At 37.7% G+C, this 16849-nt stretch overlaps 1 protein-coding gene across 1 annotated transcript in view; it reads right to left on the reverse strand.

Moving 5' to 3' along the window:
* Positions 1-1547: 1547 nt before the first annotated feature.
* The window catches only part of LOC138309052 (zonadhesin-like), a 45375-nt gene continuing 30073 nt past the window's right edge, over positions 1548-16849 (reverse strand). The window contains exon 2 of the mRNA XM_069250203.1: positions 1548-2488. Within this exon, the coding sequence (XP_069106304.1) occupies positions 1548-2488 (941 nt within the window). The remainder of the gene's footprint in view (positions 2489-16849) is intronic.

Raw genomic sequence — 16849 nt, forward strand, 5'->3', positions numbered from 1 at the left:
TGTAAAATGATGTGAAATAAATGATTCTGCTTCCAGCTAGCTGCACCCTGGTGCCAGTTATACATAGGAAATTATTATGATAGTTCCAAAAAGAGACTACAAAAGTAAAAAGGACAAAAAAAACAAAAACATTTTTTAATTTGGTTTGTTTACATCCTTTGGTGTTAACATCCTATCAATGATCAGCCAGGCGCATTGTTTGGATGTGCCACGTTACAGAGTTGAAGGGAAGCCAGAGTATCCAGAAAAAAAATCTTAATGCGACCAACATAGTGCCAGAGACTGTTGATTTATGGGTGATGACTGGGTGATGACTGTTGATTTGAATGCGACCAACATAGTGCCAGAGACTGTTGATTTATGGGTGATGACTGTTGATTTGAGGGTGGAGACTGTTGATTTAAGGGTGGAGACAGTTGATTTAAAGGTGAGACTGTTGATTTAAGGGTGAAGACTGTTGATTTGTGTGTAGAGAGTGTTGATTTGAGGGTGAAGACTGTTGATTTAAGGGTGGAGACTGTTGATTTAAGGGTGGAGACTGTTGATTTGAGGGTGAAGACTGTTGATTTGAGGGTGAAGACTGTTGATTTAAGGGTGGAGACAGTTGATTTAAGGGTGGAGACAGTTGATTTAAAGGTGATGACTGTTGATTTAAGGGTGAAGACTGTTGATTTGTGTGTAGAGAGTGTTGATTTGAGGTTGAAGACTGTTGATTTAAGGGTGGAGGCTGTTGATTTAAGGGTGGAGACTGTTGATTTGAGGGTGAAGACTGTTGATTTGAGGGTGAAGACTGTTGATTTGAGGGTGAAGACTGTTGATTTAAGGGTGGAGACAGTTGATTTAAGAGTGGTGACTGTTGATTTGAGGGTAGAGACTGTTGATTTGTGTGTAGAGACTGTTGATTTATGTATGATGATTGTTGATTTGAGGGTGGAGACTGTTGATTTAAGGGTGGAGACAGATGATCAAAGTTGATGACTGTTAATTTAAGGGTGAAGACTGTTGATTTGTGTGTAGAGAGTGTTGATTTGAGGGTGAAGACTGTTGATTTAAGGGTGGAGACTGTTGATTTAAGGGTGGAGACTGTTGATTTGAGGGTGAAGACTGTTGATTTGAGGGTGAAGACTGTTGATTTGAGGGTGAAGACTGTTGATTTAAGGTAGGAGACAGTTGATTTAAGAGTGGTGACTGTTGATTTGTGTGAAGAGACTGTTGATTTGTGTGTAGAGAGTGTTGGTTTGAGGGTGAAGACTGTTGATTTGAGGGTGGGGACTGTTGATTTAAGGGTAATGACTGTTGATTGGAGGGTGGAGAAAATTTATTTAAGAGTGGAGACTGTTGATTTGAGTGTAGACTGTTGATTTAAGGGTGGAGACTGTTAATTTGAGGGTGATGACTGTCAATTTAAGGGTGGAAGCTATTGATTTGAGGGTGGAGACAGTTGATTTAAGGGTGATGACTGTTGTTTTAAGAGTGATGACTGTTGATTTAAGGGTGATGACTGTTGATTTGTGTGTAGAGACTGTTGATTTGAGGGTGAAGACTGTTTATTTAAGGGTTGAGACTGCTGATTTAAGGGTGGAATCTGTTGTTTTAAAAGTGGAGGCTGTTGATTTAAGGGTGAAGACTGTTGATTTAAAGGTGATGACTTTTGATTTAAGGGTGAAGACTGTTGATTTAAGGGTGAAGACTGTTGATTTAAGGGTAATGACTGTTGATTTGTGTGTAGAGATCGTTGATTTAAGAGTGATGACTGTTGATTTGAGGTTGGGGACTGTTGATTTGAGGGTGATGACTGTTGATTCGAGGTTGGGGACAGTTGATTTAAGGGTGATGAATATTGATTTAAGGGCAATGACTGTTGATTTAAGGGTGAAGATTGTTGATTTAAGGGTGGGGACTGTTGATTTAAGGGTAATGACTGTTGATTTGTGTGTAGAGATCGTTGATTTAAGAGTGATGACTGTTGATTTAAGAATGATGACTGTTGATTTGAGGGTGGAGACTGTTGATTTAAGGGTGAAGACTGTTGATTTAAGGGTGAAGACTGTTGATTTAAGGGTAATGACTGTTGATTTGTGTGTAGAGATCGTTGATTTAAGAGTGATGACTGTTGATTTGAGGTTGGGGACTGTTGATTTGAGGGTGATAATTGTTGATTGAAGGATGATGACTGTTGATTTGAGGGTGGAGGCTGTTGATTTAAGGGTGATGACTGTTGATTCGAGGTTGGGGACAGTTGATTTAAGGGTGATGAATATTGATTTAAGGGCAATGACTGTTGATTTATGGGTGATGACTGTTGATTTGAGATTGGGGACTGTTGATTTAAGGGTGATGACTGTTGATTCAAGGGTGATGACTGTTGATTTAAGGGTGGAGGCTGTTGATTTAAGGGCAATGACTGTTGATTTGAGGGTGATGACTGTTGATTTGAGGGTTGAGACAGTTGATTTAAGGGTGAATACTGTTGATTTAAGGGTTGGGACTGTTCATTTAAGAGTGGGAACTGTTGATTTAAGGGTGATGACTGTTGATTTAAGGGTAATGACTGTTGATTTGAGGGTGGAGACTGTTGATTTAAGGGTGGAGTCTTTTCATTTAAGGATGGGAACTGTTGATTTAAGTGTGGGGACTGTTGATTTAAGGGTGGGGACTGCTGTTTTAAGGGTGGGGACTGTTGATTAAAGGGTAACGACTGTTGATTTAAGGGTGATGACTGTTGATTTAAGGGTGAAGATTGTTGATTTAAGGGAAAAGACTGTTGATTTAAGGATGATGACTGTTGATTTAAGGGTAATAACTGTTGATTTAAGGGTGGGGACTGCTGATTTAAGGGTGGGGACTGTTGATTTATGGGTGGGGACTGTTGATTTATGGGGGGGACTATTGATTAAAGGATGGGGACAGTTGATTTAAGGGTAGAGACTGTTGATTTAAGGGTGAAGACTGTTGATTTAAGGGTGGAGACTGTTCATTTAAGGATGGGAATTGTTGATTAAGTGTGGGGACTGTTGATTTAAGGGTGAAGATTGTTGATTTAAGGGTGGGGACTGTTGATTTTAGGGTAATGACTGTTGATTTATGGGTGAAGGCTATTGATTTAAGGGTGATGATTGTTGATTTAAGGGTGATGACTGTTGATTTAAGGGTGGGGACTGTTGATTTAAGGGTGGGGACTGTTAATTTGAGGATGGGGACTGTTAATTTGAGGGTAAGGTAAGTTGATGTGAAGATTGAGACTTTTGATTTGTGGGTGGAGACTGTTGATTTGTGAGCGAAGTATAGATTATGTTAAGTTTTTTGTGGCAGGAGATTACTGAAGAATCTATGGATCTCCTGTGGTGTGAATGTCCACCATTTACAAGAAGTTTTGTAAATGGCTGGTGACATCTGTTTCTGTCTGACATCCCAAAGCCCGTATTAACCTTCCTACTCAAACACTCTCTCACGTCTAATCACAGCAATAATTCCAGGAAATCATCAGAGTTTTATCAAAGAGATAAATTTGTATGGATGAGAAACACCTAGTAATATAAACCAGACTTTTTACATGTCACCAAACTCAATCCATTCATAGCTTAATCCAATGTCTTAAGGATTGTGTGTGAGAGTCTGCAATCAAGTTACAATAAGCTGTAACCAATATAGGCAAGCTGAGGCTCACAAGGGATAAGTTAGAAAATCTAAATAACCAAGGAAAATATTCAAAACCCTGATGTGCTGTCAGTCATATAAAATTTTAATAATACTCTGTTCTCAGTGACCCTAGAAAACATTAACAAAATGACATATTTATATTCTGTGAGGGAGACCAGACAGTCTCGCGGAGATATGTCAATGATTTATACCATGTTTAGAGGTAAGTAAATGGATATGAAGGATAACACTTCAGATCAATCAACTGGTGTCTACAAGTTTTAATGTACTATTTCTTGTGTTCCTGTCGCTCGGAAGGACAGTTTCCATGGCAACAGAAAAAACATGAAAAATTAAGTTTTCATTGAAGCAGAAGGCAATACTAGATTATCATTTTGCTGTAGTTAAAATTGTAAAGAATCTTTTAATTGAACAGACGATTGCTTAATTACTGCATTGATGTGTCTAAAGTCTATAAAGTTTTGAAGAAAAGAAAAATCGCTGTAGCTGATATCTTGTCCTGAGACATCTCTATGAACCCAGCAATGGCCTTTTTTGATATATCTTCAATTATTTCTCTTGATGAAATGTTTTTCTGTGATTTAATTAATCTAGCTTTGTCATTTGTCTCTATTGCACTGAGTGATGACATTAGCAATGACCTTGACCATCACTGTTTGTCATGCCAACCTCTGGACATGTCACTGTGCCTAATCTCACAGTGTTAGTGAAATGTGCTCTGTTCGCTAGTGAAAGACAGGAAATTGTCCTTTTTCCCTGGTTATTACAGAAAACAATGAATCCTTGGAGGTAGATTTGGCTGTCTGTCTGTCACAGCCAGCTGAGTATGGCGCTAACTGCCTGCTGATCCACACAACATTAGAATGCCTGGAATACCGATGATGCCAACCTTGTGTGGAGTAGAACATTAACTTGTCAGAAGCAGACGACAAGTCAGAATGGGATGTTTTATTGTTCTAAATTAGAAAACTGAATGATTTTACAATGTTTAACTTTGTGAACGAAAATTATTTATACTGAAATGATTATGAAAAATCTTGGTTAACTAATGGTGAATCTGCCTAAATGTTTTACCATCCTCACAATGATTTGCTTCAATAATTAGAATTAATGGCATCCTGAATTGCCAGATTTCTTCTGATTTATTCATAATACTGGAATGCATTTCAAATTCTAAGCGTTAAGATGTTTTAAAAGGATATTTGATAATGTCTTACAACTATAATCAAGTGGGGAAGGGGCAACCTCTAATGAAATCACTGAAAGTACTGTCAAGCCCTTATAACTTCAGTCAATTAGATTGATAGTTGCAGCCTCCTTATGAGCTGATGGACGTGAGAGGTGTAAATCTTTCAAATCACCGGATCCACTGGTACACTTTTATCAATTTGGTCAATTGGAGGAAGCAATACTGAAAACCAACTTTCTTCCATGGCTATTAAATTAAGCGATTTCCATTTCAAAACAAGTTCGTGAAGATTACTATTTGCGGATTTAACAATTGAATGATAATTCCTATCCATAAAAATATAAAAAGGCGGCAACAAATTTTTGCGAATTAACTTGGATCGCAAAAATCACGAAAGTATATCACACCTGAATAAAAGTAGGTTTATAGTAGCTGCTCCTTAGTGGTCACACTCCTCATCATGAGTTTAGCCATTCACAAACAGTAGTGGTCACAACCCTCAACATGACTTTAGCCAATCACAAACAGGAGTGGTCACACTCCTCATCATGACTTTAGCCAATCACAAACAGGAGTGGTCACACTCCTCATCATGAGTTTAGCCATTCACAAACAGTAGTGGTCACAACCCTCAACATGACTTTAGCCAATCACAAACAGGAGTGGTCACACTCCTCATCATGACTTTAGCCAATCACAAACAGGAGTGGTCACACTCCTCAACATGACGTTAGCCAATCACAAACAGTAGTGGTCACAGTTCTCAACATGACTTTAGCCAATCACAAACAGTAGTGGTCACAACCCTCAACATGACTTTAGCCAATCACAAACAGTAGTGGTCACAGTCCTCAACATGACTTTAGCCAATCACAAACAGGAGTGGTCACACTCCTCATCATGACTTTAGCCAATCATAAACAGTAGTGGTCACACTCCTCAACATGACTTTAGCCAATCACAAACAGTAGTGGTCACAGTCCTCAACATGACTTTAGCCAATCACAAACAGGAGTGGTCACACTTCTCATCATGACTTTAGCCAATCACAAACAGTAGTGGTCACACTCCTCAACATGACTTTAGCCAATCATAAACAGTAGTGGTCACACTCCTCAACATGACTTTAGCCAATTACAAACAATAATGGTTACAACCCTCAACATGAGTTTAGCCATTCATAAACAGTAGTGGTCACAACCCTCAACATGACTTTAGCCAATCACAAATGGTAGTGGTCACAGTCCTCAACATGACTTTAGCCAATCACAAACAGTAGTGGTCACAGTCCTCAACATAACTTTAGCCAATCACAAACAGTAGTGGTCACAACCCTCAACATGACTTTAGCCAATCACAAACAGTAGTGGTCACAGTTCTCAACATGACTTTAGCCAATCACAAACAGTAGTGTTCACAACCCTCAACATGACTTTAGCCAATCACAAACAGTAGTGGTCACAGTTCTCAACATAACTTTAGCCAATCACAAACAGTAGTGGTCACAACCCTCAACATGACTTTAGCCAATCACAAACAGTAGTGGTCACAGTCCTCAACATAACTTTAGCCAATCACAAACAGTAGTGGTCACACTCCTCAACAAGACTTTAGCCAATCACAAACAGTAGATGTCACAGTCCTCAACATGACTTTAGCCGATCACAAACAGTAGTTGTCACAGTCCTCAACATGAGTTTAGGCAATCACAAACAGTAGTTAATAATAATAAATAATAAAATCTGTTATTTAACCAGGGTTACATATTTAGACAAGTCTAATTTACAATATGGCCCTGCATCAATATATACAGTTATCACAGACAACAGTTTAATACAGACAATACCTTAATTTAAAAGACATATACAATCATATCAACATGTAAATATGGTTGCTTTCTAAAATATTGGTAGAAAGTATAAAACTAAAATTGTGAAAACACATCCTTTAAATATTTTTGTTTAAAAACACCAACACTGGAAGCATTTCTAATATCATTGTTCAATCCATTTAGTAAATTGGAACAAGTGTAAACAAATTAACGCTTAAAATAACTTGTTCTAGCATTAGGAATATAAAACTTATTTGAAATTGAAGATCTGGTATTTCTCATACTAACATCCCTAATATAGGTAAACATGTTATTGAAGACACTAGCAGTATCCCCATGTAAAATTTTGTAAGCAAGAACAGCTTTTCTAAAAATAAAATAGTTTCTATTGGCAGCCACTTCAACTGAGTAAAAAGTACTTTGGATGGTGTTAAAATATCTCTAACATTAAGTAAAACTCTTGCTGCTCTTTTTTGTAGTTTGCACAATTTATGAATATAAGATTTGTTACTGGCCTCACTCCAAACAACAGAGCAATATATAAATTGTGGAAAAACTATACTTTGGTAGACTTTTTTCAGAACATCATTTGACATAAATGGCCTTAACCTTTTCAGAACACCAATCTTTTTTGAGACTTTCTTAGATACATAGTCAATATGGTCTTTCCATGAAAGGCAACGTTCAACAAAAACTCCAAGGAGTTTTGCACAATGTACAGATTCAATATGGAAATCATTTATATTTAAATTCAACTCTCGGCATTTGGATAACCTCTGTGCTGATCCAATCATCATGCACTGGGTTTTGTTCAAATTCAGACTGAATTTGTTTTCTCTCATCCACTTGATTGTACAATGTAAATCATCTTTCATTTGTGCCTCTAAAAGATCTACTGACTTATTTCTCACACTTTGTAAGGTATCATCGGCATACGTAATTACAGTAGAATGTTTAAGACATTGTTTAAGTAGTTGTCACAGTCCTCAACATGACTTTTATCAAACAGTAGTGGTCACAACCCTCAACATGAGTTTAGCCAATCACAAACAGTAATGGTCACACTCCTCAACATGACTTAAGCCAATCACAAACAGTAGTGGTCACAGTTCTCAACATGACTTTAGCCAATCACAAACAGTAGTGGTCACAGTTCTCAACATGACTTTAGCCAATCACAAACAGTAGTTGCCACAGTCCTCAACATGACTTTAGCCAATCAAAAACAGTAGTTGTCACAGTCCTCAACATGACTTTAGCCAATCACAAACAGTAGTGGTCACACTTCTCAACATGACTTTAGCCAATCATAAACAGTAGTTGTCAGCTCTCAACATACTTTCGCCAATCACAAACAGTAGTTGTCAGCTCTCAACATACTTTCGCCAATCACAAACAGTAGTAGTTGTCATGGTCCTCAACATGACTTTAGCTAATCACAAACAGTAGATATCGCATTCCTCAACATGACTTTAGCCAATCAGAGGCAGTAGTGTCAGCCCCCTGGCCGACTTCATGTCACCAAGACTGATATATATAATGGCATCTAGCCATTTATGACAGAGTTATTTAAGAAATTAACCAATCAAAGGTGACGGATTATTAATTTTGACTTCTGTCTGTCAAAGACAAAGATGGTGATCTGATCTTAAAGATATGATATGGGGAAAAATATGACATGCTGTTTTTCCTTCAGCAATTTATTGAAATTCATATGTTTTCATGAATTAAGCTGTGAAAAGCATTCAAGGATATGGACAAACTTGTGTGATTCTTTATATGTATGTTTAGATGAATTCAGATCTGAAGAAGTCACTTAATAACTACTAATATTGCTGTAAAAATGTGCGTAACTTTTGGGGTAGATAACAACAAAATCTCCTCTTGATTGGTAAGTGCCAAACTCAGGGCAACTCTAGCTGCACCATAGTTATGATTTTTTTCTGAAAACAGCTTTATTTCACTTTTGCTAACATTCTGAAACAAGAGGCCCAGAGGGCCTGTATCGCTCACCTGGTTTGTAATGCCAAGTTTTGTTCTAAATACAGGTTCATTGTTTCTTTTCTGAAGGAATTCGAATATTTACCTCTATTTCCCCTTTAGGGCCCCGCCCCTCCTGCCCCCGGGGGGGTCAGAGCCAAAATTTATACAAGTTCTGTTCCCCTTCCCCCATGGATGTTTGTGGCCAAATTTGGTTACAATCCATGCAGAACTCTAGGACAAGTAGCGATTTATAGGATTTACCTCTATTTCCCCTATTGGGCCCCGCCCCTCCTGCCCCCAGGGGGTCAGAGCCAAAATTTATACAAGATCTGTTCCCCTTCCCCCATGGATGTTTGTGGCCAAATTTGGTTACAATCCATGCAGAACTCTAGGACAAGTAGCGATTTATAGGATTTACCTCTATTTCCCCTATTGGGCCCCGCCCCTCCTGCCCCCGGGGGGTCAGAGCCAAAATTTATACAAGTTCTGTTCCCCTTCCCCCAAGGATGTTTGTGGCCAAATTTGGTTACAATCCATGCAGAACTCTAGGACAAGTAGCGATTTATAGGATTTACCTCTATTTCCCCGATTGGGCCCCGCCCCTCCTGCCCCCAGGGGGTCAGAGCCAAAATTTATACAAGTTCTGTTCCCCTTCCCCCAAGGATGTTTGTGGCCAAATTTGGTTACAATCCATGCAGAACTCTAGGACAAGTAGCGATTTATAGGATTTACCTCTATTTCCCCTATTGGGCCCCGCCCCTCCTGCCCCCGGGGGGTCAGAGCCAAAATTTATAAATTCTGTTTCCCTTCCCTCATGGATGTTTGTGGCCAAATTTGGTTACAATCCATGCAGAACTCTAGGACAAGTAGCGATTTATAGGATTTACCTCTATTTCCCCTGTTGGGCCCCGCCCCTCCTGCCCCCGGGGGGTCAGAGCCAAAATTTATACAAGTTCTGTTCCCCTTCCCCCATGGATGTTTGTGGCCAAATTTGGTTACAATCCATGCAGAACTCTAGGACAAGTAGCGATTTATAGGATTTACCTCTATTTCCCCTATAGGGCTCCGCCCCTCCTGCCCCCGGGGGGTCAGAGTCAAAATTTACACAAGTTCTGTTCCCCTTCCCCTAAGGATGTTTGTGGCCAAATTTAGTTACAATCCATGCAGAACTCTGTGACAAGTAGCGATTTAAAGGAAATGTTGACGGACGGACGGACGACGGACGCCGCGCCATGACATAAGCTCACCGGCCCTTCAGGCCAGGTGAGCTAAAAACGGCTATAATAGACATATTTATCTAAAACATCCTCCCATACGACAAATCTGTAGATGTCTTTATAGACATATTTAACTAAGTCTCCAGGATTTCCGTGCTTACAGAAGTGTAGTACTGAAGATATTGTTCCTGTCAGAGTCTGAGAGACTTAATCGTTATCCTGCCCAGTAGTGACAGACCTGCCCTTCACGTGTAAACAATGGAATAGTTATTGATTTAACATTTTCAGCTTGAATGTATTCACTACCACCAAGACCACACACAGGAACTTGTACTTTTTAACATTTGACAGGAATTCTATCAAACCTTAATCATGTAGATGATTGGATCAAAGTGGAATTTCCATCTTGGCATGTAGATAAAACAACATTTCTTCGAAAGAAAATATTTTTGTGACATATATACAGATTAAATTAATCCAAAATTAAAGAAAGCCTATAGTTTTTCCATGGAGTAATGTTTTTTTTTTTTTTTGGTCCAAACAAATACTAACTGAATTCTGTCATATGCTGCAGCAGTGAGTAACCACATCATAATAGAGCTTTCATTGTTTTGTGTGTACTGTCTTATCACTGTCATTGATTTGTGTGTACTGACTTATCACTGTCATTGATTAGTGTGTACTGTCTTATCACTGTCATTGATTTGTGTGTACTGACTTATCACTGTCATTGATTTGTGTGTACTGACTTATCACTGTCATTGATTTGTGTGTACTGACTTATCACTGTCATTGATTTGTGTGTACTGACTTATCACTGTCATTGATTTGTGTGTACTGTCTTATCAATGATTATGTCATCGATTTGTGTGTACTGTCTTATCACTGTCATTGATTAGTGTGTACTGTCTTATCAATGTCATTGATTTGTGTGTACTGACTTATCACTGTCATTGATTTGTGTGTACTGACTTATCACTGTCATTGATTTGTGTGTATTGACTTATCACTGTCATTGATTTGTGTGTACTGACTTATCACTGTCATTGATTTGTGTGTATTGACTTATCACTGTCATCGATTTGTGTGTACTGTCTTATCACTGTCATTGATTAGTGTGTACTGTCTTATCACTGTCATTGATTAGTGTGTACTGTCTTATCAATGTCATCGATTTGTGTGTACTGTCTTATCACTGTCATCGATTTTTGTGTACTGTCTTATCACTGTCATTGATTAGTGTGTACTGTCTTATCACTGTCATTGATTTGTGTGTACTGACTTATCACTGTCATTGATTTGTGTGTACTGACTTATCACTGTCATTGATTTGTGTGTACTGACTTATCACTGTCATTGATTTGTGTGTACTGACTTATCACTGTCATTGATTTGTGTGTACTGACTTATCACTGTCATTGATTTGTGTGTACTGACTTATCACTGTCATTGATTTGTGTGTACTGTCTTATCAATGTCATCGATTTGTGTGTACTGTCTTATCACTGTCATTGATTAGTGTGTACTGTCTTATCTCTGTCATTGATTTGTGTACTGACTTATCTCTGTCATTGATTTGTGTACTGACTTATCTCTGTCATTGATTTGTGTACTGACTTATCAATGTTATTGATTTGCATGTACTGACTTATCACTGTCACTGATTTGTGTGTACTGACTTATCTCTGTCATTGATTTGTGTACTGACTTATCACTGTCATTGATTTGTGTGTACTGACTTATCACTGTCATTGATTTGTGTGTACTGACTTATCACTGTTATTGATTTGTGTACTGACTTATCACTGTTATTGATTTGCATGTACTGACTTATCACTGTCATTGATTTGTGTGTACTGACTTATCACTGTCATTGATTTGTGTGTACTGACTTATCACTGTCATTGATTTGTGTACTGACTTATCACTGTTATTGATTTGCATGTACTGACTTATCACTGTCATTGATTTGTGTGTACTGACTTATCACTGTCATTGATTTGTGTACTGACTTATCACTGTCATTGATTTGTGTATACTGACTTATCACTGTCATTGATTTGTGTATATTGACTTATCACTGTCATTGATTTGTGTGTACTGACTTATCACTGTCATTGATTTGTGTGTACTGACTTATCACTGCCATTGATTTGTGTGTACTGACTTATCACTATCATTGATTTGTGTTTACTGACTTATCACTGTCATTGATTTGTGTGTACTGACTTATCACTGTCTTTGATTTGTGTGTACTGACTTATCACTGTTATTGATTTGTGTGTACTGACTTATCACTGTCATTGATTTGTGTGTACTGACTTATCACTGTCTTTGATTTGTGTGTACTGACTTATAGTGTTGGACCGATTCTCGATTTTAATCGATGATCGATCGATTATGATTTTTCCAAAGACTATCGATTATGAAAGGTAATAATCGATTATTAAAATGGGAGATAACTCATGCTTATCTTATACTGTTCTGAACCTTTATTATGTTATATATCAGTGCAAAATCACATATCAAAATATTTTAAACATCATAGATACTCAAGAATTTGAATTAAAAAAAATACTTCTTCATGACTGTTGGTTCAGTGGATATCTTTCTAAAATTCTTCAGAAAAACTAAAAGGTGAAATATATAAATATAGTAGAGCTTTCTATAAATAGTATCCGATTATAAAATCGATAATTAGTAAATTGTCCTAAACCGATGATCGATTACCATTTTACAACCGATTCCCAACTGTACTGACTTATCACTGTCATTGATTTGTGTGTACTGACTTATCACTGTCATTGATTTGTGTGTACTGACTTATCACTGTCATTGATTTGTGTGTACTGACTTATCACTGTCATTGATTTGTGTGTACTGACTTATCACTGTCATTGATTTGTGTGTACTGACTTATCACTGTCATTGATTTGTGTACTTTGTATTGTATGCTTACCCCTGGGGCAAGTGAAAACGAGACTAGTCACAGACTTCAAATTAGCTAAAAGGTGGTAATCAGTCGTCAGACCAACAAGTATGCTTATCTGATTGGGGATGGCTATTTCACGGTGGTTTGCAATCTTTCACATGTGTATCTGTCCTGGAATGGTTCCATAATATGGTCATACATTGGTTACCGTATATCTGTACTACCAGTTTCATAAGTGTACCTTATATCTGTACCACCAATCTCCTATAGTACCGTATATCTGTACCACCGATCTCATATAGTATCGTATATCTGTACCACCAGTCTCATAAGTGTACCTTATATCTGTACCACCAATCTCATATAGTACCCTATATCTGTACCACTGATCTCATATTATTAGTTATATAGTCAGTTACTGACCCCCTATAAAGGCATAGAGGGTCAGTAAGAAGTATAGGGGGCGAGGGCGTAGCCCGAGCCTCCTATACTTCTTACTGACCCTCTATGCCTTTATAGGGGGTCAGTAACTGACTATATAACGAATTTATCGCATCAAGGACCATTTATTTGTTTTATTAATTCTTTGTTTCCTATTTGTTTGGTCAAGAATCTGAAATCAAACTTAAATCATACTGGCACGAATGATAACAAACAATATCCACTTTTAGAATAATCGGCCTAGGCTAAATATTTATCTATGTATTTCTTTCGAGAATTTTCAAATATACTGTATAAGGAACCTGCAGAATAATAATGAATAATTCATAAATCAACAATAATTTCGACATTCCTATGTGCACAGTCATGCAGTAGGCCTACCTCAATACGACACCAGACCGTCTGTATATTGAAAGCATCACAAACAAGAGTGACACAAACGTCCATCTAACATTTTAAAAACAATCTCCTTGATCATCTGTGCATTCTCGCTGAGATAATCACTTGAAAGTGATGCCGATAAATTGATTGTAGAGTAGAGTGCAGATTGATCTGTAGGTACGAACACCTCCATTTGTTTATAATCACAGTCTAGAAAACGCTTGAATTGTTACGTTTGACTTTCGCCGCGTCATCAACTTTCAAACTGGCGTAGGGGAAGCAACTCGTATTTAAAAAATGCATTTCAGTATTAAAAGGATTAAAATTATTTTTACACAAAAATTAACAAGTAATATATAGTTTTACGGTAATGAAGTGGTATATTTAGATGAACAGAATGTGTTTAAATTTTTAAGCGAGGGCGACAGCCGCCATATTGCACCATAATAAAATTTACTGACCCCCTATAAAGTGTTAGGGGGTCACCACGTGACGGCTCTCCGCCAATCATTTGGGGACATTTCTGTCCGAGGTGCGATAAAGTACTGTATATCTGTACCACTGATCTCATATAGTACAATATATCTGTACCACCAGTCTCATAAGTGTACCTTATATCTGTACCACCAATCTCATATAGTACCGTATATCTGTACCACTGATCTCATATAGTACTGTATATCTGTACCACTGATCTCATATAGTACTGTACATCTGTACCACCGGTCTCATATAGTACCTTATATCTGTACCACCAATCTCATATAGTACCGTATATCTGTACCACTGATCTCATATAGTACCGTATATCTGTACCACTGATCTCATATAGTACCATATATCTGTACCACCAATCTCATATAGTACCATATATCTGTACCACCGATCTCATATAGTACCGTATATCTGTACCAATGATCTCATATAGTACTGTATATCTGTACCACTGATCTCATATAGTACCGTATATCTGTACCACTGATCTCATATAGTACCGTATATCTGTACCACTGATCTCATATAGTACTGTATATCTATACCACCGATCTCATATAGTACCGTATTTCTGTACCACTGATCTCATATAGTACTGTATATCTGTAACATTGATCTCATATAGTACGGTATATCTGTACCACCGATCTCATATAGTGCCGTATATCTGTACCACTAATCTCATATAGTACCGTATATCTGTACCACTGATCTCATATAGTATCGTATATCTGTACCACTGATCTCATATAGTACCGTATATCTGTACCTCATCTCGTAGTTGTACCTTATATCTGTACCACCAATCCCATATAGTAGTGTAAGTTACCATATATATGTACCACCGATTTCATAGGTGAACCGTATATCTGTACCACCAGCTCATAGGCGTACCTTATATCTGTACCACCAATCCCATATAGTAGTGTAAGTTACCATATATATGTACCAACAATCTCATAGGTGAACCGTATATCTGTACCACCAGCTCATAGGCGTACCTTATATCTGTACCACCAATCCCATATAGTAGTGTAAGTTACCATATATATGTACCACCGATCTCATAGGTGAACCGTATATCTGTACCACCAATCCCATATAATAGTGTAAGTTACCATATATATGTACCACCGATCTCATATAGTACCTTATATCTGTACCACCAATCCCATATAGTAGTGTAACTTACCATATATATGTACCAACAATCTCATAGGTGACCAGCTCATATAGTACCTTATATCTGTACCACCAATCCCATATAGTAGTGTAACTTACCATATATATGTACCAACAATCTCATAGGTGAACCGTATATCTGTACCACCAGCTCATAGGCGTACCTTATATCTGTACCACCAATCCCATATAGTAGTGTAAGTTACCATATATATGTACCACCGATCTCATAGGTGAACCGTATATCTGTACCACCAGCTCATAGGCGTACCTTATATCTGTACCACCAATCCCATATAGTAGTGTAAGTTACCATATATATGTACCACCGATCTCATAGGTGAACCGTATATCTGTACCACCAGCTCATAGGTGTACCTTATATCTGTACCACCAATCCCATATAATAGTGTAAGTTACCATATATATGTACCACCGATCTCATATAGTACCGTATATCTGTACCACCGGTCTCATATAGTATCGTAATATCTGTACCACTGATCTCATATAGTACCGTATATCTATATCACCGATCTCATATAGTACTGTATATCTGTACCACCGATCTCATAGGTGTACCATATATCTATACCACGGATCTCATAGGTGTACCGTATATCTGTACCACCGGTCTCATATAGTATTGTATATCTGTACCACTGATCTCATATAGTACTGTATATCTGTAACACTGATCTCATATAGTACTGTATATCTGTAACACTGATCTCATATAGTACTGTATATCTGTACCACTGATCTCATATAGTACCGTATATCTGTACCACTGATCTCATATAGTACCGTATATCTGTACCACTGATCTCATATAGTACCGTATATCTGTACCACTGATCTCATATAGTACCATATATCTGTACCACCAATCTCATATAGTACCATATATCTGTACCACCGATCTCATATAGTACCGTATATCTGTACCAATGATCTCATATAGTACTGTATATCTGTACCACTGATCTCATATAGTACCGTATATCTGTACCACTGATCTCATATAGTACCGTATATCTGTACCACTGATCTCATATAGTACTGTATATCTATACCACCGATCTCATATAGTACCGTATTTCTGTACCACTGATCTCATATAGTACTGTATATCTGTAACATTGATCTCATATAGCACGGTATATCTGTACCACCGATCTCATATAGTGCCGTATATCTGTACCACTAATCTCATATAGTACCGTATATCTGTACCACTGATCTCATATAGTATCGTATATCTGTACCACTGATCTCGTATAGTACCGTATATATCTGTACCTCATCTCGTAGTTGTACCTTATATCTGTACCACCAATCCCATATATATGTACCGTCATGTTAGTTACCATATATATATGTACCACCGATCTCATAGGTGAACCGTATATCTGTACCACCAGCTCATAGGCGTACCTTATATCTGTACCACCAATCCCATATAGTAGTGTAACTTACCATATATATGTACCAACAATCTCATAGGTGAACCGTATATCTGTACCACCAGCTCATAG

The sequence above is a fragment of the Argopecten irradians genome, chromosome 1 (genome assembly GCF_041381155.1).
Source record: "Argopecten irradians isolate NY chromosome 1, Ai_NY, whole genome shotgun sequence".
Classification (NCBI taxonomy): Eukaryota; Metazoa; Mollusca; class Bivalvia; order Pectinida; family Pectinidae; genus Argopecten; species Argopecten irradians.